Source organism: Aplidium turbinatum, chromosome 18, assembly GCF_918807975.1.
Source record: "Aplidium turbinatum chromosome 18, kaAplTurb1.1, whole genome shotgun sequence".
Taxonomy (NCBI): domain Eukaryota; kingdom Metazoa; phylum Chordata; class Ascidiacea; order Aplousobranchia; family Polyclinidae; genus Aplidium; species Aplidium turbinatum.
In genome coordinates this window covers 8,080,721-8,102,653 of record NC_137489.1, presented here as the reverse complement: position 1 = coordinate 8,102,653, position 21,933 = coordinate 8,080,721, and the positions used below count along the sequence as shown (strand labels likewise).

General features: G+C 38.1%; 1 protein-coding gene across 2 annotated transcripts in view; it reads right to left on the bottom strand.

Moving 5' to 3' along the window:
- LOC145787812 (neuronal cell adhesion molecule-like) overlaps nt 1–21,933 on the bottom strand; it is a 50,738-nt gene that overhangs the window by 26,437 nt on the left and 2,368 nt on the right. For both annotated transcript variants that reach the window (XM_082599642.1, XM_082599643.1), the window contains exons 2-19: nt 16,502–16,619; nt 13,328–13,435; nt 12,873–12,988; nt 11,447–11,598; nt 10,709–10,844; nt 9,560–9,674; nt 8,837–8,962; nt 8,490–8,692; nt 7,789–7,932; nt 7,377–7,524; nt 6,496–6,694; nt 5,932–6,115; nt 5,075–5,182; nt 4,333–4,536; nt 3,952–4,069; nt 2,274–2,455; nt 1,334–1,483; nt 104–253 (exon numbers count right to left, since the gene is read on the bottom strand). In XM_082599642.1, coding sequence (XP_082455768.1) covers nt 104–253; nt 1,334–1,483; nt 2,274–2,455; nt 3,952–4,069; nt 4,333–4,536; nt 5,075–5,182; nt 5,932–6,115; nt 6,496–6,694; nt 7,377–7,524; nt 7,789–7,932; nt 8,490–8,692; nt 8,837–8,962; nt 9,560–9,674; nt 10,709–10,844; nt 11,447–11,598; nt 12,873–12,988; nt 13,328–13,435; nt 16,502–16,619 — 2,661 coding nt within the window. The remainder of the gene's footprint in view (nt 1–103; nt 254–1,333; nt 1,484–2,273; nt 2,456–3,951; nt 4,070–4,332; nt 4,537–5,074; nt 5,183–5,931; nt 6,116–6,495; nt 6,695–7,376; nt 7,525–7,788; nt 7,933–8,489; nt 8,693–8,836; nt 8,963–9,559; nt 9,675–10,708; nt 10,845–11,446; nt 11,599–12,872; nt 12,989–13,327; nt 13,436–16,501; nt 16,620–21,933) is intronic.

Genomic DNA, 21,933 nt, shown 5'->3' with positions numbered 1-21,933 from the left:
TACTGTTTTTTTTTTTTCTTACTTTCGTTTCTGTTTTTGTTAGCTCGCAGTAGTTCAGATATGTGATAGGTGTAAAAATTTCTGCCAAAGTCAATGCACTTACCTCCTCGAAGAGTGGTCAGTGGAATAGGTTCAGACGGTTTACCAAAACCTGCTTTGTTGAATACGGAAACAGTTAAAATGTATTTGGTTTCAGGCATCAAGTCTTTAACAGTAGCAGATGTCACATCGCCAACAAGTTTATTAGACCAGCCTAAAAACATCGTACAAATGAATGAGAAACGCAGTGAAAGAAGCCTAGAAGATGAACAGCATGTAGAGCAGGGTTTCCCAAACTTTTTTGGGCCACGGACCAGTATTTGTAAATCTGTTTATTCGCGGACCCCCAATCCAAAGGTAAAAATAAATAAAACCGAATTTTGTCAGGGTCCACGGAAAGTGTGGACCTGTATTTTGTCTTCATGTTGGTAAGAGCTGAAAATGCTGTCTCACACATGTAGGTCGTGGCAAATGGCAATAAAATTTTAGTTGCCTTTTGCGATAGCAATGGGTATTCCACCACAACACTCAACCAGAAAGATGCAATAGCTGTTTGTTTGAAACTAAGCAAGTTCGATCAGATGATAATTCGGCTAATTCTTCTTCTTCGCGTCCTGACAGACCAGTCTTTGTAACAACAAAAGGGTTTAAAATCCTGTCAAAATTCTCATATGTCTCTTTTAAAAAGTACTCCTTGAAATGTGCAGAAAGCAATTCCAAATGTTGTTTAACGTCAGTAACTTAATTAAGAAGTCTATGAACGTCAGAGAAAATCAACTTTGTATTACTTTAAGGGTTTGTTGGTAATGTCGTCACACAGAACAGGAAACATAATATGCACAACATTATCAGTTGTCCTTGTTTTCTATTGTATTGAGTTTATTTATGAATGCTGTTACTTTGTTTGTTTGCGGCAATTAAACCTTTGACAGGGTGCGTACTGTACAACGTAAGCTTATATGTGTGACTTTTTAATTTCTTGTCATATCGCCACGGACCACCTGTGCAGTCGTCGCGGACCACCAATGGTTCGCCGACCACAGTTTGGGAAACCCTGATGTAGACTGTAGAGTGTTAAAATAGACTTCAATGCTATTACAGAAACTTTTATGCAATTTTTATTGCTTTTGTACATCGTTTTGAAGTCTGATAACGCTGAAGCAATGTAAAAAAAGTAAGTTAGTGGTTGTTAGGTGGGTGATTGACTACATTTTTCACAAAATCAAGTAGCCTACAACAGAATTCATTGACAGCGCATGGCATTGCAACGCAGAAATAGACGCGGGAAACTTACTTTTGTCGGCCTCCTTGCGATACGTGATATTGTACCCGAGCACCACTCCACGAACGCGCGATTCATCGACTGGATTCCAGTTGATTTTGATCTTAGTAGGGTCAGCATCAAAGTTTGTAGTTCTCACACCTGACGGTGAAACCTCGGGAACTGTAGGAGAAAATATGTACAGACTAAAAGATTTATGCTAGACGCCGCCAAGGTTTACAAGTCTTTAATGATAGGTTCATTGAAGGGGAGGTAGCCTAGGTGATATATTGTGTATTTGTTCTGCAATATATAGGCTACTTAATATCGTTGCTGCAAACACTTTATTTCTGTATAAAATCTGTAAATAGTTCTTGTTTTGATAGTCCGTTACGTAATTTCAATGTGTGTGTGTGTGTGTATTAGTTTGTTTTTGTGATGTTGTTGGGTTCAGTCGTGTTTTCATTGCTTTAAGAATTGGCGCTCCAGTTGTTCCAGGAACGAGGAGGCGACTGATTCTTAACTAATTCATCAACTTGTTTTAAAGTATCAGGTTTGGTGGCCGTGCTTAACTATATTTATTGATGCATGTATCGCAATATTAGATCCTTTCATGCACGTCTTAAACCATTAAGGTTTTGCCACCTTTTCCTTTCGTTGGTTTTGTTACTGTATTTTTTTTCACAACATCATTTCTTTTGCATTCCGACAAAGAAAAATAAATTGAATTGAACTGAATTGAATATACTGTACAATAGTGCAAACACGCAGGAAAATGCACTACAGCGCAGCCAAGAAAATGTTTGGATGAAACTATAAGCATGAAATTGTTTACGTGGCCTTAATAAAAGCAAACAATTCTTTTACACAATTACACTAGCCTGCAATCTTATAACGTCACAAGCTGACAGATTACAATGCTACTGGGATTATGAAACTTACATGGTATTATCAAGTAAAGAAAAGCACACACCTCCTTCACCAGTAAATACATAAACAGCCTCAGTCGCGCTTCTAGCGGTTCCTTTATTGTTATAGCTTTGTAATTTGACAACATATGGTTCATAAGGACCAGAACCGGTGATTTCATAGTTGCTGCTGTCTCCTGACACGTTTCTCGTTGTCCAGTCTTCTTCCAAATTACCTGGGCGAAATCTACAACAAAAGAAATTGTCAATACAGTACTAACAAAAGTTTCTTTCTTTCAATTTTTCCATCGCCGTCAACCTTTAAAACAATGTAAAGCTAGAGGTTTTGCTAGCTTGAGTACAACTGAATCTGTAAACAATTCGCAACTAAATTACAGGAAAGTCCAAGTTTTAGGGTTGATTTCAGCCTCTAGCGCATTAGTGCACGACTGACTTGTATTCATGTTATGCAGGTTTGAATGTGTCGCGAACAGTGGTAGCAGAGATCATGGCTTGGCGATTTAACATTATTCAATCCTTCCATGTGGAGAATCAGTGCAAACGTAAAAAACTGTTGCTTTTGTCAGTCTTGCTATATTTATAGATAGTATTATTGTCAACCACATTGTGAAGCCAAAACTTTAACATCTCCCTGAGTCCTCCGTCTCTTGCGGAGGAAATGTTGTTTCGTATTTAACTGGCCAATCAAGATTATCAGCCGCGAAAACAAAACATTACAAAAAAGTTTTCTCAGGTCAGGCAACTTTTTTCGTCGATTCAGCATAAACATTCCTTGCGTCAATGAATTAAGCTGATTGGGCATCGCCACAGCATGACGAGTTGTTTGGTAAGCTTAATCTGATTGTGAACCGGATGAAGAAAGTTTTTATGACAAAAAGAAAATTGTTGGATTCTTGTTGAAATTTATGCAAGAAAATAAATGTTGCAAAGCAGCACAATAATATAGTTCATAGAGCTAACATTTGCCTATGTATCCTTAACCAAGAGAAATAATCGTCATAAATAAACTGCAGAAGTTAAAATATTCTGAAGGAGCTGAAATGAGTGGCAAGCGGTTTGTTCTGCCTTGCCACACTTACAGATTGTGAATGGAGCCATCCCCTATTTGTGCATTTTGGAGCGGAATAGTCCGACACCAGTGCGCAGGCGTTTGAGCCGCACCCAGGCCTTCCTTGACAAATACATTCCGGTTGGGTGGGGGCCGGTTTCAATAAAACTTTGGAGATTTGAGGAGTTCTTCTTCCACTCCGAGCATTGGTGGTCCTCCCAGATAGCCACACTGATGGATTGGCCCAGCGGTTTTCATCAGGAGTTTTGCGGCACATACAAATGGGTGTCTCGATTTCAGTCGCCGGGGTTGCTCGTTCACAGACTCGTAGAGACTTGAGTGGAGCAAGTGGTTGGGGTTCGCAGAGCGGCGAGAAGGAGACAGGATGGCTTCTTCACGACAAAACTCAGCTGTTGAATGCCTGCAAGGACAGGGAGATTGTCCTATGGTGTTGGTCGCAGACATCCTGTCAAGATACGCAAGGCGTCATTTGGAAGAGCAGTCACTTTCACGCGGTCCCCCCTACAAGTAGCCTCATAAACATGCGAAATGAAGATTATCGAAACCGAACCTCGACCTGGAGCCCGTGCTGATTCACCAAGTACGATTGTTTTTGTGACCGCATTTGTGCTTTGTCCTACTCGTCTTACAAAGAAAACATAAACTAATCTCACCTCACCAAATACCCAAAGCCAGGGGCATTTCGACGAAGATAAGGAACGCTATGCCAAGTCATCATAATTTTTCCAGGTAATGTTCCTTTACATTTAATTCCAGTTGGATTACTTGGAACTGAAATATCAATTCAAGAAATTTTTTATCATCAACTTAGCCTAAAAATGGACCTAACCCTTTTTGATTAAAACAGACCTTACCTTACGTTCGGAAATTCTCTCGCGTTCGTTTTGTAAATTTTGTTTTCGCTTTGAATTGATATCAAAACGAAACTACTTACATCTCGAAAGAAAACCATTACAAGAAGAAGTTTTTAGTCCAAACGAAGCAGGCTAGTTTAGTTTTGAACGGTTCTGTTTTGAGAAACTTGGCCTACTCACGTGCATCAGGGGTCTTATATCTTCTAGTTGACACGGTCGGTCTTTGACTAAATCCAACCAAATTTCGAGCCCTGGCCCTAAACTGATAGTTTACACCAGGTGATAAAAGAACTTTCTCGCTATCTGCAGACCCGTTGATGGCATCTTTCAGTATTTGCCATCTCCCAGGCTGGTAGGTGTCTTCTTCAAATTCAATTCTGTAATCTAATAAATGGTTTTTCTTTTTTCAACCAGTAAAGATATTGATAAATTAATATTATCAACACTTTTGAGGTTGTTATGAAATTAACTTTATGTGTTGTAATTTACATGCTATTGTTGCGGCCGCGCCAGCCAGTCACGCATCGGACTTTTTAGCCATAGGAAAACCTGCAAATGACTGTGAACTACAATCTTCGTTTCGCAGTACTGCCATATGTATGTATTGTAATGTAGAGTAGGCTGTATTAAAAATTTTGTACACGCAATCTATGAATATCATCACCACTAAGTCAAACTACAAAAGGTCTCGACTGCCTTGCGATACCACACGATTGAATTCTTAGCCTGCCTTTGTGAGCATTAGGCAATTAGGCATGTAGAAAAGGCTGCATGTGAGTGAAGCATTAGATTAAAAAGGCCTATACTACAAAATAATACCAGTAGAAGCAGTCTATAATGGACATAAGATAGAAAAAAAAAACCTTATAAAATTTCATTTCGTAGCCTATTTGTTACATGTGAAGATATTTAATCGTTTCACCTGTAATTGGAGAAAAGTTATCAAAACCAGCCTCCCACTTAAAGATCACTGTCAAAGGATCATCATTGCTCTCGGTAAAAGTAAAGTCTTGTGGGGGCGACGGCTTGTCTGAAAATATATCTTTATAAAAAAAAATATCAACCTCACAAATACAAATTCTTACACACACTCAAATTTCCATTCGTAAAAAGCAACCTATTTTTTAAACCGATATATCGGCTTTCTAATTTGAAAAAGAAAACAGTTGTTACTGAACGTTATTTCTTATCTTACATTGTCTTGCAAATCATAGACTGCCACTTTGCTTATCAAGCGCATTAGCTGTCGAAATTAAATTTATATTGTAGCACTACAGTTGATACAGTTGAAGATGATTATTGATCAAGATAACGTTTGGAAAACATTGTAAATTGTACAAAAGGATTGAAAGCGCCATCGGATGTCATTGCTGAACCAAGACATCGTACTCACACAAAATACGAAGTCCACATGATGATTATGAAGCACATGAAGAAATGCAGAGACACAAGTCGCAAAATTTTAAATTAACGAGTAGTGTATCTTGCAATAGTGTTAAGAAGAGTCCATTGAATTAAAGAGTCAAAACGGTACATGATGCCTTGGGTACACGAATGGGTGAAAGTAACAGCTTATGCTAAGACGAGACGTAAGGCGAGACTAGCTCAAAAAAACCGACAAGTCTTTAAATAATTAACATGGTGCTGCAATTTTTCACACAAACTTATGTAAATGCTGTAGAAGGGAGAACACCTACATTTAGCTTGATAGGGTAAAATGACGCCTATTACTTCTATCAATTGCGGCCCGGATGTACAAACACGTTTTGAGAAACTCACCAATAACAGTCAAAGTGATGTTGACTTCTGCTTTATCAATTTCAGTTGACACCGAGGCTGTGTAAATCCCTGCATGGCTAAAATCTGCTTTCGGCATCACAAAATTGTTCCCATTTTGCAATTCTTCATTGCCTTTTGACCATACTACATTGTAATCACCTGGCATGTCACGATCGATAGTAATCTAAAGATAACAAACAATGTATGAAGACACCACGGAATGAAGAAAAGATTTAAACTTTTATGTATTTGTTTTTAGTTTAAACAAAAGGTTTACAAGAAAAATTATTCTACTGACTGACAGTGGGTGATAAAAATAGGATTCGCGGACAGCCTGCAGTCCTAGACTCAACATTTTAAAGGTCAAGAAGTTGAGTTTTAAAAATTGAAGCTGGAGACTGAATTTGAAGTTTAACTAAATGGTTTATACGTTTTTTTCTCGATTGCACACATAATATGAGAGATATACCAAATTATGACTGATGCATTTTAACTTAACCTAATAAATCATATATTTTTGTAAAAAATCAAAAGATCAAAACGTGGAGAAATTACATCACATACCTGAACGGTTAAACGTATCTTTTGCCCCACTTTTACCACATTTTCCCCAGTAGATCGTATAGCAGTTTTATTTAGAACTTCTAACGTAATATTTACGAAATCATTTCCATACGGATTGGTTGCATCACATTTGTACATGCCACCGTCATCATGGATTAAATCTTCTATTTGCAAATACTTGTGCTTCTGTGTACTATACCTGCCGAAAAATTTCAAAGTAAATGACATACAGTAAGCTTAATGGGAATATGTAAGATACATATTAAGCAACATTGTTGTTGGTTAGCTTAAAATAACCAAGTTAAAGCATGGTAACGACGCCGGTATACATAAAACTATGTAACATCAACGAAGCAATTTTTTGTCGTATCCAGGCTTACACCCAGTGGTTGAAGATAAGAACGAAGCGGACGGAAAGGCAAAAAAGCCTATCTTTGTGTCCATCGTCGTCTTTTTAACTGTCCTGCCAAAGACATAGCCGCATGCTTTTGAGCGGTGTCGAACCGGCGCCCTTTCGAGTGCCTTATAACGTCTCTTCCCCACTCTCCTATGCAGCCTACAAGTTACTAACGGATGGTAGCAACATTGTTATTTGGAATTGTGTCGGCTTTAGAACCTTATTCTAAGAAATGATGAGGCTAACATCAAAGCACGACGTTTTATCTCAACTGTTCTCTAGTGATTGCTACAGAAAAAGATTGGATTTTCATCAAGATTATTTGCCCAAAGAATTTATCTTTATACTTTTACAGCTTGCAAAAGCAATAGTAAAAAAATCTTTAACTACATTAGAGGAAGTTTGACTTTCTATGCTTTTTTCGACATTTCTTCGTTCTAACGTTAAAATGCAAACTTTGCCAGAACAATGTAATGAACAAAACCTTTCTTTACGAATGACGTCATTTCCGTCTCTTAACCATCTTATAGAAGGAGGTGGAGATCCAAAGACACGACATTTTAATTCAACATCTGCACCTTCCACTTGTCGGTAGTGCAACTGATGACCCTTCAAAACGACTGGCTTCCAAGCTGTGAGAATGTGAACTTTCAATAGTAAATGATGATTTTCTTACTATAGATTTACGAAGAATAAGCCTATCATTTTTCTGACCGCTGAGGTGTGGAATTGGCACGACCGAAAAACTTTCTCTAATTTCATTTCTTCAATTTTACACCAATTTCACAAAGTGCTAAGTAGTTCACATTTCACATAAAATTTTGGAGATTTAAGCTACCGGTATCATTCTCTGAGTAATTATGACTAGACACCATGCGGCATCTATTAATACTCACTTAATACGTTGACATAGGCTTGCTGGATGTCAGAGCCATATTTGTTGTGGGATATGCACTGGTACACTGCTGATTCGTTTTTTAGTAAATTCTTAAACTTGATTTTGTTTGGATGTACCTCCCTATTTGCCATTGGAGGCACATCTGAAAATTGATACAGTTAAGTCAGGTACATGAATATGATCGTGACTCTGATAGACCGCCAAGGTGTGATACAAAAAGCTAAGAATCATATTCAATCGCTTGATCAATGCATAAACTTGTACGGCTTTACACAGTTTTGAAGGTAAACTGCAAAAAAGTTCAATTTGTGAATGAGGGCTAACCACAACTGCCTAATTTAGTCATGTGATTCATTCATGTCAAATATTTATCAATTTTATTCGACGACAACTATGCAAAAGTTTGAAAAACTACAAAAATTCTTGTTTGACACTGGACAAACTTGCTCGGCAATGGATCAATGTAACAACTTACGTTTAACCCAATGATTCTGGCATATAAATTGATTCTAATTAGACTACATTTGCAACATGTTTTTTCAAGCTTAGGCTAAGTTTTTTTTATTTTTTTATTTTGTCACCATACTTGAAGAAATTTGCATTTCAAAACGATGCAACAAAGAACTTGTTAGAAAAAAGGTAGGCCTACATTTAAACAAAACACGACGAAATGACTTAGGCAACACTGAAACTACTTACTTTGTATGGGTATGCCATTGACTCTCCATTCTATTGTGGGGGCTGGTATGCCCTCTGGCTTGCATCTAATAGTTGCATTTCCTCCCGGCTCTTTTGTTACGTTATGTAATCTGTTGGCTTCTATGGGAAAGTAAGGCTTAGCGTCGACTGTTACTGAGATAGTCTTTGTAACCACGTCTGTTAAGCTGTTGTTAGCAATGCACCTGGAAAATTATGAATAGTTTGTAAGAATGAAAGCTGATGATGGAATTATTTGATGCAAACCAAACTAAGTTTAATCAAACTCATATATTTATGTTCCTTTAAAAGAATAATATACAATTGTGATTATAAAGTAGTAGTGTTACCTGTAAACCCTCTCATCTTGAAGAGTTACGTTAGAAATAACCACCGTGTGTCCAAAGTATTTCACTGAGATGCGGCGCTCGGGCCAGTTTCCGGATACAACTTCCCAACGAACTGTTGGAGTTGGTCTGAGGAGTAACGAAAGGTTTATTATTGGAAAACAAGCAATATTTAGATAGGTTTGGAATATAAATTTCTAGAATTACGACATGCAAACTTACTGCCGAGAAAAGGGCGCATTTAGCAACGGCGTTGTCCGATTTGCTTAAAATTTTAAACTTAAACGCTATCTTTAATTAGCCAAAAAAACAGTCAAATATCACAACAACTTAATTTGTTAATGCAATGGTGGAAAACTAACTAAATTTAGGCGACTTTTCTTCACAGCATATAATGTACGGTAGCCTATACTAAATTATCAAATATTTCCGTCAGCACAACCCACATACACTATCCCGCTTTTAAGATGTGGCTGTGATTTGAGACTTCTCAAGATTCTCTTTCAGAAACTGTTTACAGTGGAACAATTGTTTGATAAGAGTGTATTTTCTTTTCCGACTGCAAGTATTTTGAGTAGTCTACATTTTTGATCAAAACTACAGTGCATTGATGAATTAAAACAGATATCCTAAAGATTTTCAATTTTTTGGTAACCACTTTCAACATGTTGTGCCAACCGATTTCACAGGTAATCTCATTTGGAAAATTCTAAACTGATTTCTTACTGTCCGGTCGTCACGCAGGTTAGCTTTAATTCCTCTTGGCCTCTTAGAACTTTTATAGTTTCATTTTGGAGTCTTGGTGCCACAATTTCGACTGGTTTTCTCACAACTGGATTGCCTGTAGAATGCAAAAACTATGACTGGTTTAAATTCATCGCAATAGGCAGATGATTTCAATCACAATCAAGTCAAAATACCTTGTCCATAATCAGAAGAGATATAAAGTATTTCGTGGTGTACTACAGTACTATAAATATTTTCTTATAATTTGCTGCGAGATGCAATCATCAAATTTCAAACTGTCAATAGCTGACTCTACTTTCCAGTCATCAAATTGGTCCTTTTTTGCATTGATTCAACGTCTTACGACGACTTTGTTAAATTAATACAAGAAACGACTGATTTGATGGCTGGGTAAGTCAATGTGAAACTCGGCGATCTAAGTCTTAACGAGATCTGAGGCCAGACGCTGTCAATCTATAATTTATATAAAACGTGTAATGAGTTGGTTGATGGCGTATTAAACCACGCCCATACAATGGAACCAAAAGCTCTCCAAAACACACCGTGTGACTATTACGCAGCTTTTCAATTGCGATCAATTCATAGATTTTCTAGTATCAACATGCAAAAAGTAATGCTGCTCGTGCAGCAACCAAAAGAAAAGGAAGACATCTTCATAAAATATTCATTAATCGTTATTTTTACATTTTTTGGTTTCAAACGCATTTCAAAAAAACAGAAGCGTCATGTCGATATTGCCAATTACGTTGTATAAGCGTAAATGTAACTAATATCAGCAACACATTGTTTTTGAAAATTGTGCCGACTGCCGGCATAGTCACGCAATGCGTCCCAGCGATGATAACCAAGTGAACAATATCATAGCTATGAAATTAGATGGTAAGTGACCATGAGGCTGACCAAAAACAACAATGGGTGGACACAAATCAGACCAGAGGAATGACCGCATCAAATGGCTCACGAAATCCACAGCCATCTAAGCTAGCTCACCAACTCCACTTAAAAAAAAGAAGTGAAAAAGGTCATCATGGTTTTACAAAGCGTCTGCTATAACAGCCTTAGTAGTGACATTGAGTCATTACTTTCAAAACAGATATTTGTTAATAAGTGCATTTCACCACTGCCTACTTGTGTCAACAGCCAGATTATAATGAGGTCCATCAGTTGATTTTCTAACCGCCAAGTCTTTGACCACGCACCAAAATACCAATCCGTCATCTAACTTGGCCACGACGTTTGAAAATACCAACATTCCATTCGGTTGCTAAAGTTAAAGTTTGATTAAGTGCTTAATATCACGGTTTTAAGATACTTTGATAATGCAGAGATGCACATACGCTTTAAGATCTATTGAATTATTTATTGTTTAAAGAATTTAAGAAATTGTTCAGATAGAACACGCTAATTTATTCGAAATAGAATGAACTTCTAACAGACGCCTGTACGGTAAGACATCAGTTCTTAATATCTGAAAATGGCTTTTGTCCTGCGTTGGTTTGGCATATCTTACATGTTTTCTTTTTCTTGTTGCTGCAACACTGTGCAACACTTTTACTCAAAAATTCTTGTCGTTTCAAATACTTTTTTCTAGTCAACGACTATCCATAATCAGAGAAGCAAACTGAAAGTGATCTATAATATTATTATTACCGGCTACATAGCTGAGTAGTGAGAGCACTACACGCCACACGGCACTCGAATGGGCGCTGGTTCGACACTACTAAGAGCATGTAGCTGTGTCTTTGTTTGGACACTTAAAGGCATGCCTGATGAAGGTGGACACGAAGATTGGCTTCCTTGCCTTCCCGTCCACTTAATCTAAATCTTCAACCACAGGGCAAAAGCCTGGATACGACAAAAAGTTACCTGTGAAATGCGTTCTGATACTAAGTTGTCAGAGGTTTTAGACTTCCACGTAATTTCTTGGCCATTTGAAGTGTTGTAATTGCATGGCAGTGACAGTGAATCACCTTCCTTCACTCTGACGTCTATGTTTTCAGGTGGTTGGAACGGAATCACTGAAAGTGGCAGCAGCTTTAAAAGCTGAAATCAGTCGCGAAAAACAACTACAACTTAAGAAAACTTTGCATAATAGAAACATGTTATTTAACACAAACGATTCCATCTTGTTTTCGTTTTTATGCCACTGGTAAACATTTCGACTGCAAAATCGTACTTTTTAATCTCCAAATCTAATGTAGACATATAATTGCTAACAACTTGATAGGGTTGCATTGTATAATTTTAAAATAATGCATAAAACTAACGAATGAATTATACAATTCGATCCTATCAAATTGTTATCAATCATCCGTCTATGGTGTTCCAGAATTATCTCTCCCAAAGCTATAAATATAATGTAGTGAGGCAAACGTGAATAAATCGTATCAGTGATAAAAAAACGACTATTATTAAAAAAATACTCAAGAGCTACTGCAACCTAGATCCAATAGTTCCTCCATGTTTTCAAAAAATCTTGGCTACATGCAAAAGATTAAAATGTTTAGGCTAAGCCATTTTTAAAATCCCCACTAATGAATAAACAAGTGTAAGGTTCAAGCTAAGAATAAAAAGAAAAAAAAATTCTTAACCTCCAGTACACTCCCAATCAAACTAAAATCAAAACTTTTCAACACTTACGTTTTACCAGTCGTACTATACAGTCTAGAATGTGTAAATTAGACCTTCGCAGCAATGAAAAAAACTCACAACTTTCTAAAATTACATCATGAGAAGCATGACCAACAAAAGTCTACTAGACCACATGAAAACAGACCTATTGACTGTAACGGAGCTACACCCAATTGCAGCAGTAATAAAACCAAAAATTCTAAAACTTTTTGGCCATATGCTAAAAGATCAAAATGCTGAGTCAGCAAAATCTGCATGGAAGGTAAAGTTAACGGAAAGAGAAAAAGAGGCAGACCGCCAAGACGATGGCATGACAACATCCAGGCATGGACCGAACTTAATTTGATGACACAGGGCGAACTAGCTAAAAACCGCGACTCATGGAAACAGATAACTCATGTTCATTTTATGCAATCTGCTGCAAGCGGAGATGGCGATTGAATATATAAGGTTCAAGCTACTTTATTATTCTTGCAATTGCTTCGACAGGAAAGATCAAACCTCCTTCAAATCAACAGAATTTTATACTCATAAAAACATTTTGATGTCAGTTGAATAGAAAATATTTGAATAGAATAGAAAATACATCGACATAAAAAATAACTCATATCAAACATGAAATAAATTTCGACTAGTCTGAGCGAAATTTTAATAAGCTTACCTGCCACTTTAACTGTGATGTTGTTGGACATGGCAGTGCCACGCTGGTTGGTAGCAAAGCACTGATAAACACCTTCATGTTGTTTAAGATCGTCTTCGTTCAACTTTTCGCTTCCCCTGTCATAAAACAGTAAATTGCTGATACAAATCTTTCGCAGAGAAGGTTTCCATTGCCTTTGCTTCCCCCACAACGTTATGAAGATAATAAGTGCTGAAAGCACTTAGGCTTACAACTAAAAGACCAATGCAGATTAGTGATTGCCTTACATATCGTCAGGTCAGCAAAAAAAGTTTAATTTAAAAGTGGAAACTCTTGAAGTTTATTCTTGGCTTCGGTCTGTAAGTTTAGTCTCTACAAAAGGTTTATCATAGACACTCAAACTTTAACTTCATAAAAGGCTTTCTCAATTAATTCTAAAAGTATTTGGAATCAGACTAAGCTTAAAATGTGTTCACCTGAATCTTATGGTGCCCACTTTTTCTGACATTGCAACGGTTGGGGTTGGAAGATTTTCTGTTTCGCTTGCGACATCTAGCGGTTGACCGTTCTTCGTCCACTTGTACCTAAAGTTTGAAATTTAGTGAATGGAAATGAATAAAACAAAATATTGACCAACGTTGAAGAAGAGGAACATGTCACTTAAACCGAGAAACCACGTATTACACACGGATTGACAACATGGAGGCTTACATTCAGGCTAATGAAGAGACAGAAAAGCTAAACTGCAGTCAAGATATGAAATCTATAACTGGCAAAGCACGTGCTGTTGTGTTCTGAAAGGGAAATGCAAAAAGACAAATTTCAATTGCTCAAAATGAAATGTAACTCCTTCCTTATGTGGTATGTTTTCTTGCTCGATTTTAAATCAACAAATGAGAATAAAATGATGTAGTTTGTAAGAACTGAGCCGGGTTGCGTCTCCAGCAATGGTTTATCGAGAAACTTGCTGGGAGGGAATCGTACATAGAAGGGCAAGTTAGGATAATTTTCACGCACGATATAATCGTATTTCAACGCAAACTTCAACCCGGATTGTGGATTCCCAGTAAGAAACTCGAAATAAAAGTAATTTTTTGAAATCTAACAAACGTTTTTCTTGCGACACAAGGTTCTTTTGGGTGCAGATTAGTTTTCGTTGTGTATGAAAGTAAATAGGTTAGTTCACTAGTTCTTAGTAGGAAAGTAGTTTCTATAGAAAGGTTGCTAGTAAAACGTAGTTCTTAGTAAAATGTTTCGTTTTGAAAATCAAAGAGTTTTGTTTTATCCTTAGAGCATAACGAAAATAAAACGTAGAAAAAACGCAGGGGATCTTAGTAGTGACATGACAAGGCTCAGTAATCGTTATTGTTATGGGTTAAGGCAGTGCTTCTCAACTTTTATTTGTGGCGATCCAAAAATTAAGGTTACATTAATAGCGAAGATTTGGCGACCCAATTTTCAAAACTACGTTTCGCGCAACGTTTTGTAAGCATGAAACAATGAGTCACACTTATATATACCACGATTAAACATGACAACAAAATGTCGAATTTAATTAATGTGAGCCTTGACTTTGTATTGTTTCAACAACTCGTCAAAATTAGGAGCTATCTTGTTTAGTGCCAATCTCATGTCATCTTCAGGTTGAAGACAATTTCTCTCCTTTGTTTTCATGTGAGTAAGCGCAGAAAACCCGCTCTCACACGGGGAGGTAGTAACATATGGCAGGAGAGCTTTTACTGCGTGCGTGCCAACAACAGTCTTTTCATTCTTGACTTTTGTCCAAAATTGACCAAGGGTTTCTTAAACAGTTCATCAATACACTGTTGCGCTGAATGTCAATAAACTCCTCTTGAAACCCAAAAATGCTTTGGTAGTTTTCAGGCCCACTCTAATCCCTCTTCATTCATAATTGAAGCGACCAAGGCAAAGATATATTCCCCTCGTGTTGTTGTTTCCAAAACTTTGCAGAATCAGTCTAGCTCTAGTGTGTACTGTTGTGTACACTTCACCGCAAAAGCTTGTGGCAAAATCGTCGGGTGAAACCTGCGGCGTAGTTTGAACAGTGGAAATTACGAAAACTAAAACATTGGAAGAAAGTTTTAACTCTGCTCAAGAGACATTATCTTTTATCAACACATCTTACACACAGCGACCCAGCCAAATAAAACGGCGACCCAGTTTTGGGTCGCGACCCAGGAGTTGAAAAGCACTGGGTTAAGGTGTTCGAAACAAAATTAAATGAAACAGTTTTTATGCAATATTTCTAGATAGAAAAAAATGCGATTTTTCCTACTTAGTTACAGCATTTAGCTTGCGTGGTTTTTTAGTCTTTTTCTCGCCGCTGTTAACTACATCTCTGATATCATCTAAATTTTAATTACGCAGGATAATCAACAAACCAGCTCAAGTGAGCTACAATGAAGTAAAAAGCGAAGAAAGTGAAAAAGACTGTTGTCCCGAAAACTTGGCTTTTTGACTGTTCAACAAGGCATAAGATTACACTAAGGTCACGGCTGTTTGAACTTGGGTAGAGATATTCTTTTTTAATTTACATTGTTGTGATTTTAGGGTAAGTAGTGCGAGGTAAAAGCGGCAATAAAAACACTTACATAATGGTCGACCGAGCACTACTATCAAAGAGGACTTCAGACACTTCTCTATTTGCATAAGAACAACACGTCATTCCTATACGTAGTGTCTAATGAACGTAGAGATATTGAAAAGCAGTGTAATCAAAACATGCTTTGAGTTAACCAACCCCGAATATAATACCTACCGTGGCCAGAAAAAAACTTTTTAACATCGTTTCAACAAGTTTAAGCAATGAAAATCAGAAACATTTCTGGATGGAATATAATGGATATTTTAAAACATAGCAATGAAGTTACAGATTTTTTTTAATTTTATAATTTAATTGTGTGTGTACATGCGTGTATTAAAATGTAAATGGATTTTACATGGTAGTCGTATAAGATCAAAATTTTTGTCATACATTTCATCACACAATGCAATGTCAACTTTTTGAAACAATAAGTAATAAAGATTATTTGTTAACATGAACAGGATATGAATAACGAAAAGAAAAGACCCTTTTCTACAAGGGAATGTTATATGCCCCTTTTCTATGCTTATAAAATCATTCTATTCTCTCTCGCAATATGTATCAAGGATTCAAAGGCACCAGTGAAGTATAGAATCTCTTTAGTGTCAATCTATAAAGATGGAGCCGTATACCAAAGGACGGTTAATACAAAGTGCAGCCAATAAAATGGATCGTTGTCTGTTCTTTGTGTTAGCAAGGAACACAGTTCGCCTAACGCAATATTTTAGAACTGAACAACCAACTTCGGTCAGCAATTACAGGTTGGGTCCTGTTTAAGCAAGTCTAGAGAGGTAAGCAGCCCCAGCAGGGACGACACCATTCATAGTAGTTATTTCACTATTTTACATTATCGCTATTTCACAATTTGATGACGTCATTAAACTTTTCTAAGCATTGGCTAAGAGACTAAGAGCGCGGCATCCTGTTTAAAAACCCACATTCAATGTCATCGCTGTGTTTTTAGAAAACCTATCTTCAGCCATTATTTAAGAATAGGCTATAACAATTGTAGTTATAAAAAGGAATGATTTTGAACAAAACTCACCCTTTTGGACTTTTTACAGCTGGATGGGCATCAGCAACGCAAGTTAACACAATTGCAACTCTCGCGTAAACGTAAACGACAGGATCCGATTGAGAGATAATACTTGGTGGACGATTCACTGTAGATTGGATCAAAATAGTGTGAGCAAAAAGAAAACAGTTGATCTAAAAACAAACTGAAAGAGGAACTGCGTTTGTAACGAATAAAGTCTCAGTCTGGATAGCGTAATTCTACCGTCTTCATATTTTGATTTTGTGTTGGGTCAAATAACATTTGAACAGTCTCTGATAAATTTTATCGCTTTCTATTCTTCCAGTGATGGGAAATTTTAATTTAAATGAAACAAGTCGGATTTGCATTTTATCCGTGGTGTTGTTGGTATTTTGTCAAGATATATTCATGTGCGTTTGATCCGCGTCGAACTCTTCGAGTCAATCAGCTCACCAAATTTATTGCAATGATTGAAGATTAGGCAGTTCGTGTACTGGTAATCATGCAGTGTTGGGGCGTGAACGTCGCTATAATAGCATCTGGACTGGAAGCCAATCGCTCGACTTCATATTGGACGGCAAACAGGGTTGCCATATTAGCGGGTTAAAGCCAAATTTTAGAGATTTGAGCGTTTTTTTAGTGCGTTTGGCAGGATACTTTGACTTAGTTTAAAAAACTCTGTTTTATCAATGCGCAGTAGCCTATTTACAAAACATCAGCTTTGAAAAGGAAACTTTTCCCGAAGCTTGATGATGCTTTTCATAATATTGCATTTTGGGCTGATTTTGTCAGCAGCATGATTACTACCATAACCTAAGGTTTTGCGACCGTGCCATATTTTAATTTTTAAAATGTATTAAAGCAACGTCCAGTTGCTAAAATTTGGCGTTGAAACCGCCAATATGGCAATCCTGTTTGCCTTGCAAAATTAGGCCTAGCGTTTGGGTTGTAGTCCAGATACTATAATAGCGACGTCCACGGTTGGGGTGGTAATGTGAACAGTGCAAGATGTAATAATGTAGACACCTGCATCCCAAGAGTTCTTCTGAGCACCTTGATACATTCACAATAAAGCAGCCAAACGTTAAAGCGATGTAAAACGAACATTTTTTGGCATAGTTTCCACGTAAAAGCTCAATCAGTATGGTTGATAAATAAAAGAACTACAGCAACATACAGTAGAAGGCTAATTAAAGAAACGTCGTGAGTCCGCATAAAGTAAACTATTTACAAATATAAACAAAATTGCCATGCAAACGAGCATTGCCATATCCAATGTGCAACATAAGACAAATCAAGCTACAAGTGAAGCCACCAACTTACTTTCTTCGAGCACTGATCCAGCAAGCATTGATAAAAAAGCATAAGTTAAATAGTAGGGGAGACCGGGGCTAAAAGTAACAGGGGCAAGTTGTAACACTATCATTTTCTCCCCAACTAAACAGAAAAATGTATTTTTCTATTGCGCCCTCTATCAAGTGTATTGTAGCTAAGTTACAGATAAACCCTCGTTTCAATATCTCTCCGTACAGTTGAGTTATAACGAAAAGCATTTTTTGCCTACTGAAAGTAAAATTTTAGAAAAATAAACTTGTAGTTACTACGACAAGAAAAAGTAAGCTAGAGGGCTGGTCTTTTTTTTTTGATATAACCATTTACTTAGGTATTTAAAAAATTAAAGGTGACCAAAAATATGTGGCATTTTATTGGTGAAATATCGAACAGTTCATGGCTAACTGCTATTGGGGCAAGATGTAACAAGAGCTGTGTTATGTTCTTTGGCAGTAAATGAGCTAGATTACTTGGTAACTGTTACAATTATGCGTAATTATAAAAGAAAAAGTGAACGTGGGAAGATTCCACCTGCTGTATTAAAACGTGCTGCTGAGGAAGCCATCACTGGAAATGAGTCTATTCGAAAAATTGCCAAAGATTACAACATATGCCATGTGACTTTGTACAGACTGGTTAAGAAAGTTAAAGGTAAACTTAACTAGCCTACCTAAGATAGCTTACTGATTGTAAGAAAAAACATTGAACACCTGTAGGCCTATGTCTTTCGAGCGTATTCGAACAGTAGACCGGGAGAAAATTGGGTCAGGTGTGAAAAGTGCCATGGTTGGTCGCATTCTCAATGTACCGAGGGATTGCCAAAGTATTATTGTCACCTTTGTGAGGAGGAAAGGAAAAATGTGAATTTTTGAAATGCCTGTTATATTGTGTGCAGTTTTGCTTCAGTGTGTACCTTCTGGTGAAAATTTTCTGACCTTGAGGAGTGAATAAACCTTTCTTGAAGAAAAGTGAATGTTTAGTAAAGTGTTTGCTATTTATTCGCAGGAAAAATATTCTGTTACAACTTGCCTCTGCCTGTATTACAACTTGCCCCAGATCCGGGGCAAGTTGTAACGCCCGATTAAAGTTTTTCTAGGCCAATTTTCTCAAAATCCTTCATATATATCACAGGGCTTTAGGTGGAATAATATGCGTAAATAGTCTACCTATACAACTAATCTCCAAAAAATTCGCTCAGACTTGTTTTTACAGACATATAATAAATAATTCAAAAAATGTTACAACTAGCCCCGGTCTCCCCTACGGTATGTTAAATATTCACAAGATCTTTTATAATGAAACAAAGAATTCAGAGGAAGTGTAACTTTCACTACAGATTGTCACTTCTGTATTCTTAAGGGTGGGTTGGTGGTGGCAATGCCGGTCTTAGGGTTTTTCGGGCCCTGTGCGGAATATGCTTTTGCGGGCCCCAATGACAATAATCCAATTCAGTGGCGTAGCTACTAGCTAGGTACTTTGAAAGGGGAGGGGCGACGGTGGCGGCGTGATCGCCAAAAACGACAACCAGCGGCGGGGGGTGTGGGGGGCCTCCCCCAGAAAATTTTGAAAAATTACTTTGAATTTGGGACATTCTGAGAGCATGTTCAACAAAAATTTAGGTATGAATATTACTGTGAAATGGTGCTGTCCGGTGGCATAGCAAAAGGATAAGATCATGCTTTCTTTGGCATTTTTCGGAAATAAAGCTATGTCTCTACAGTATGTTGAGTCTGGATGCAACCTATTTCGTCTCCTGAAATCGTGTAACAAAATTAAATTTCGACTTATTTCGTCCCCTGAAAAGATCGAGAAATTTTGAAATGTTTGCGGCAACTCCGATCAGCGATTTCGGCTATGTCGTTTTTTTTTCTCGATCTTTTCAGGGTACGAAATATTCAGGCGACGAAATAGGTTGAATTCGTTGAGTCTCTATATTTTCTTGCTGCGAATTCCTTTGCTGAATTCACTTGTTGAATTTTTCCTTTGAAAATGACAAAATTACTGCATTTTCTGAGTAAATTGCGGGCCCCCTAATTTGCGGGCCCTGTGCGATCGCACGGTTTGCACATCCCAAAGACCGGCACTGGTGGTGGCTTCATGGTTGGTTTTTAGCGAACTAGCCAAACGTTTGTGCTGTTGGATTTGATGGTAATGTAGTTGAATGAGTTTCGCTTTTAGCAGCATGATCGTTGCTTACTTCACAGTGTAGATTCAAACGATCTGTTATAGCCTGATGCTGCGGGTTCTTTTTGGCAATATCAAATTACACTAGCTTTCGGAACACAGTTCCCTAGTCATGTGCTATGACGAATGGTGTTGAAGTCAGTGAGTGGTTCTTTAAAGTGGCTCTTTGGTTTAGCTTGAGGCTGCCGGCTGTTGAGTTTCTGTGCTGTTAGGCGTTATTGCTGTGAGGTTTTGTTGGATCAGTTGATTAGTAGATTTGGTGACGTAGTTCTTCCCTTTCGGCGCGGTTGTTGATTTTAGGATTTTGTTTGCTAATGAATATGGCCTCTTTGAAACGTAGTTGTACCGCGTCATTTTCTCTTGCAATAATTTTTAAATTCAAAGTCTGCTTGGCATTGTTGTTGGTGATCAAATACCGAACTTTTATCCGAGCTGAGATGTTCTTTGAGGCGGGAATGGAGTGGGCGGATTGTGCTGCCTATGTAGCTTTCCCTGCATTTTTTGCATATAATCTTATAGACACAGTTCTTGGTGTTGCACATGTCGTCGTTCCGTAGTTGGCAGTTTTGCATCCGGCAAGGTTCGGGCTTTTGTGTTTTTTTAAGTGCGTTTCGGAGGGTTCGGGAGCGCCGGAAAAGGCGGACTGGTAAGTCCAGGTCTTTGAAGATTTTCTTTATTCTACGGTCCGCGTCGTCGCTCTTATAAGGAAATTCAAAATGTATTGGGTTGTATGATGTCTGAGGGGAGGGTTGTTTGCTTTGTCGGTGTCGTCGTCGTCTGGGTGGTTGTTTAAGGAAGTCTTTGGGGTATCCGTTTTCCCTGATTGTCTTTTCGAATTCAGTCAGGTGTGGTGCTGCTTTATTGGGTGAAGAACATCTATCCCTTCTTCTCTGTATTTCGTTTAAGAGTATGGTCTTCTTAGTGCTTGTGGGTAGGGCCGAGTCGAAGTGTGGGAGTAGTTTTGCCTTTGCTTTTTTCTGGTAAAACTCGTGGTGGACTGTGCCGTTTTTGTCGATTTTTATGGGGAAGTCCAGAAGTGAGATGGTGTTGTCTGCTGTTGGAAATTCTATTTCAAAGTTGATGGCTGGGTGCGCTTGGTTGAGAGCATTTTGGATAGCTAAGGCTTCCTTATTGTTGACTGTCAGCAAGAATGTGCCGTCAACGTATCGTCTGTAGAGGGTGAGGTTTGTCAGGTTCCGCAATGTTTGCTTTTCAAGGGTGTCCATGAAGAGGATGGCGAGGACTCCAGATACGGCGTTTCCCATTGGTAGGCCGTCAACTTGGCTATAGAACTTCTCCTTGAATGTTAAGACATTGTTCTGAAGGATAGTCTCGAGGAGGGAACCGATCTCTTCAGGGTGGAATGGGCTGCAGATTTGTGTTCTTCCTGTCGATAGTTTTTGGATTACGTTGTTGATCGCTTCCTTTTGGTGGATGGAGGTGTACATTGCTGTCACATCCAGGCTGAAGGGAAAGTTGAATTTTATCAGGGTATCTCGTGGCATGTCTCTGAGTTGGTTGAGTAGTTCTTGACTGTTTGTAAGGTGTGCCGGAACGTCTTTCAATAGGGGATTGAGCAGGACTAGGTGTGACAGTTTGGCGGCCGGTCCGTTTGTACTTGAGACAATTGGACGGATCTTGATGTCAGGTCCTTCTTTGTGAGTCTTGATCAGGTGGTAGAATCGTGGCATACTTGAGTTGTTGGTGATGTAAGATCTGGTCACGTGATGGGGTAGTTGGGCTCTGGTGGCTATGGTCCTCCACGTGCTGTTAAGCTTTCGTTGGATGGTTTGCGCTATTGTGATCCTTGAAATTTTGTATAGTTTTGGGTCGCTCAGGTGTTGTTGGGCTGCTGCTTCGTAGCGTTCTGTTTCGATGATGCAAAATTCACCGCCCTTGTCGCTGGGAAGATAGGTCATGTCCTT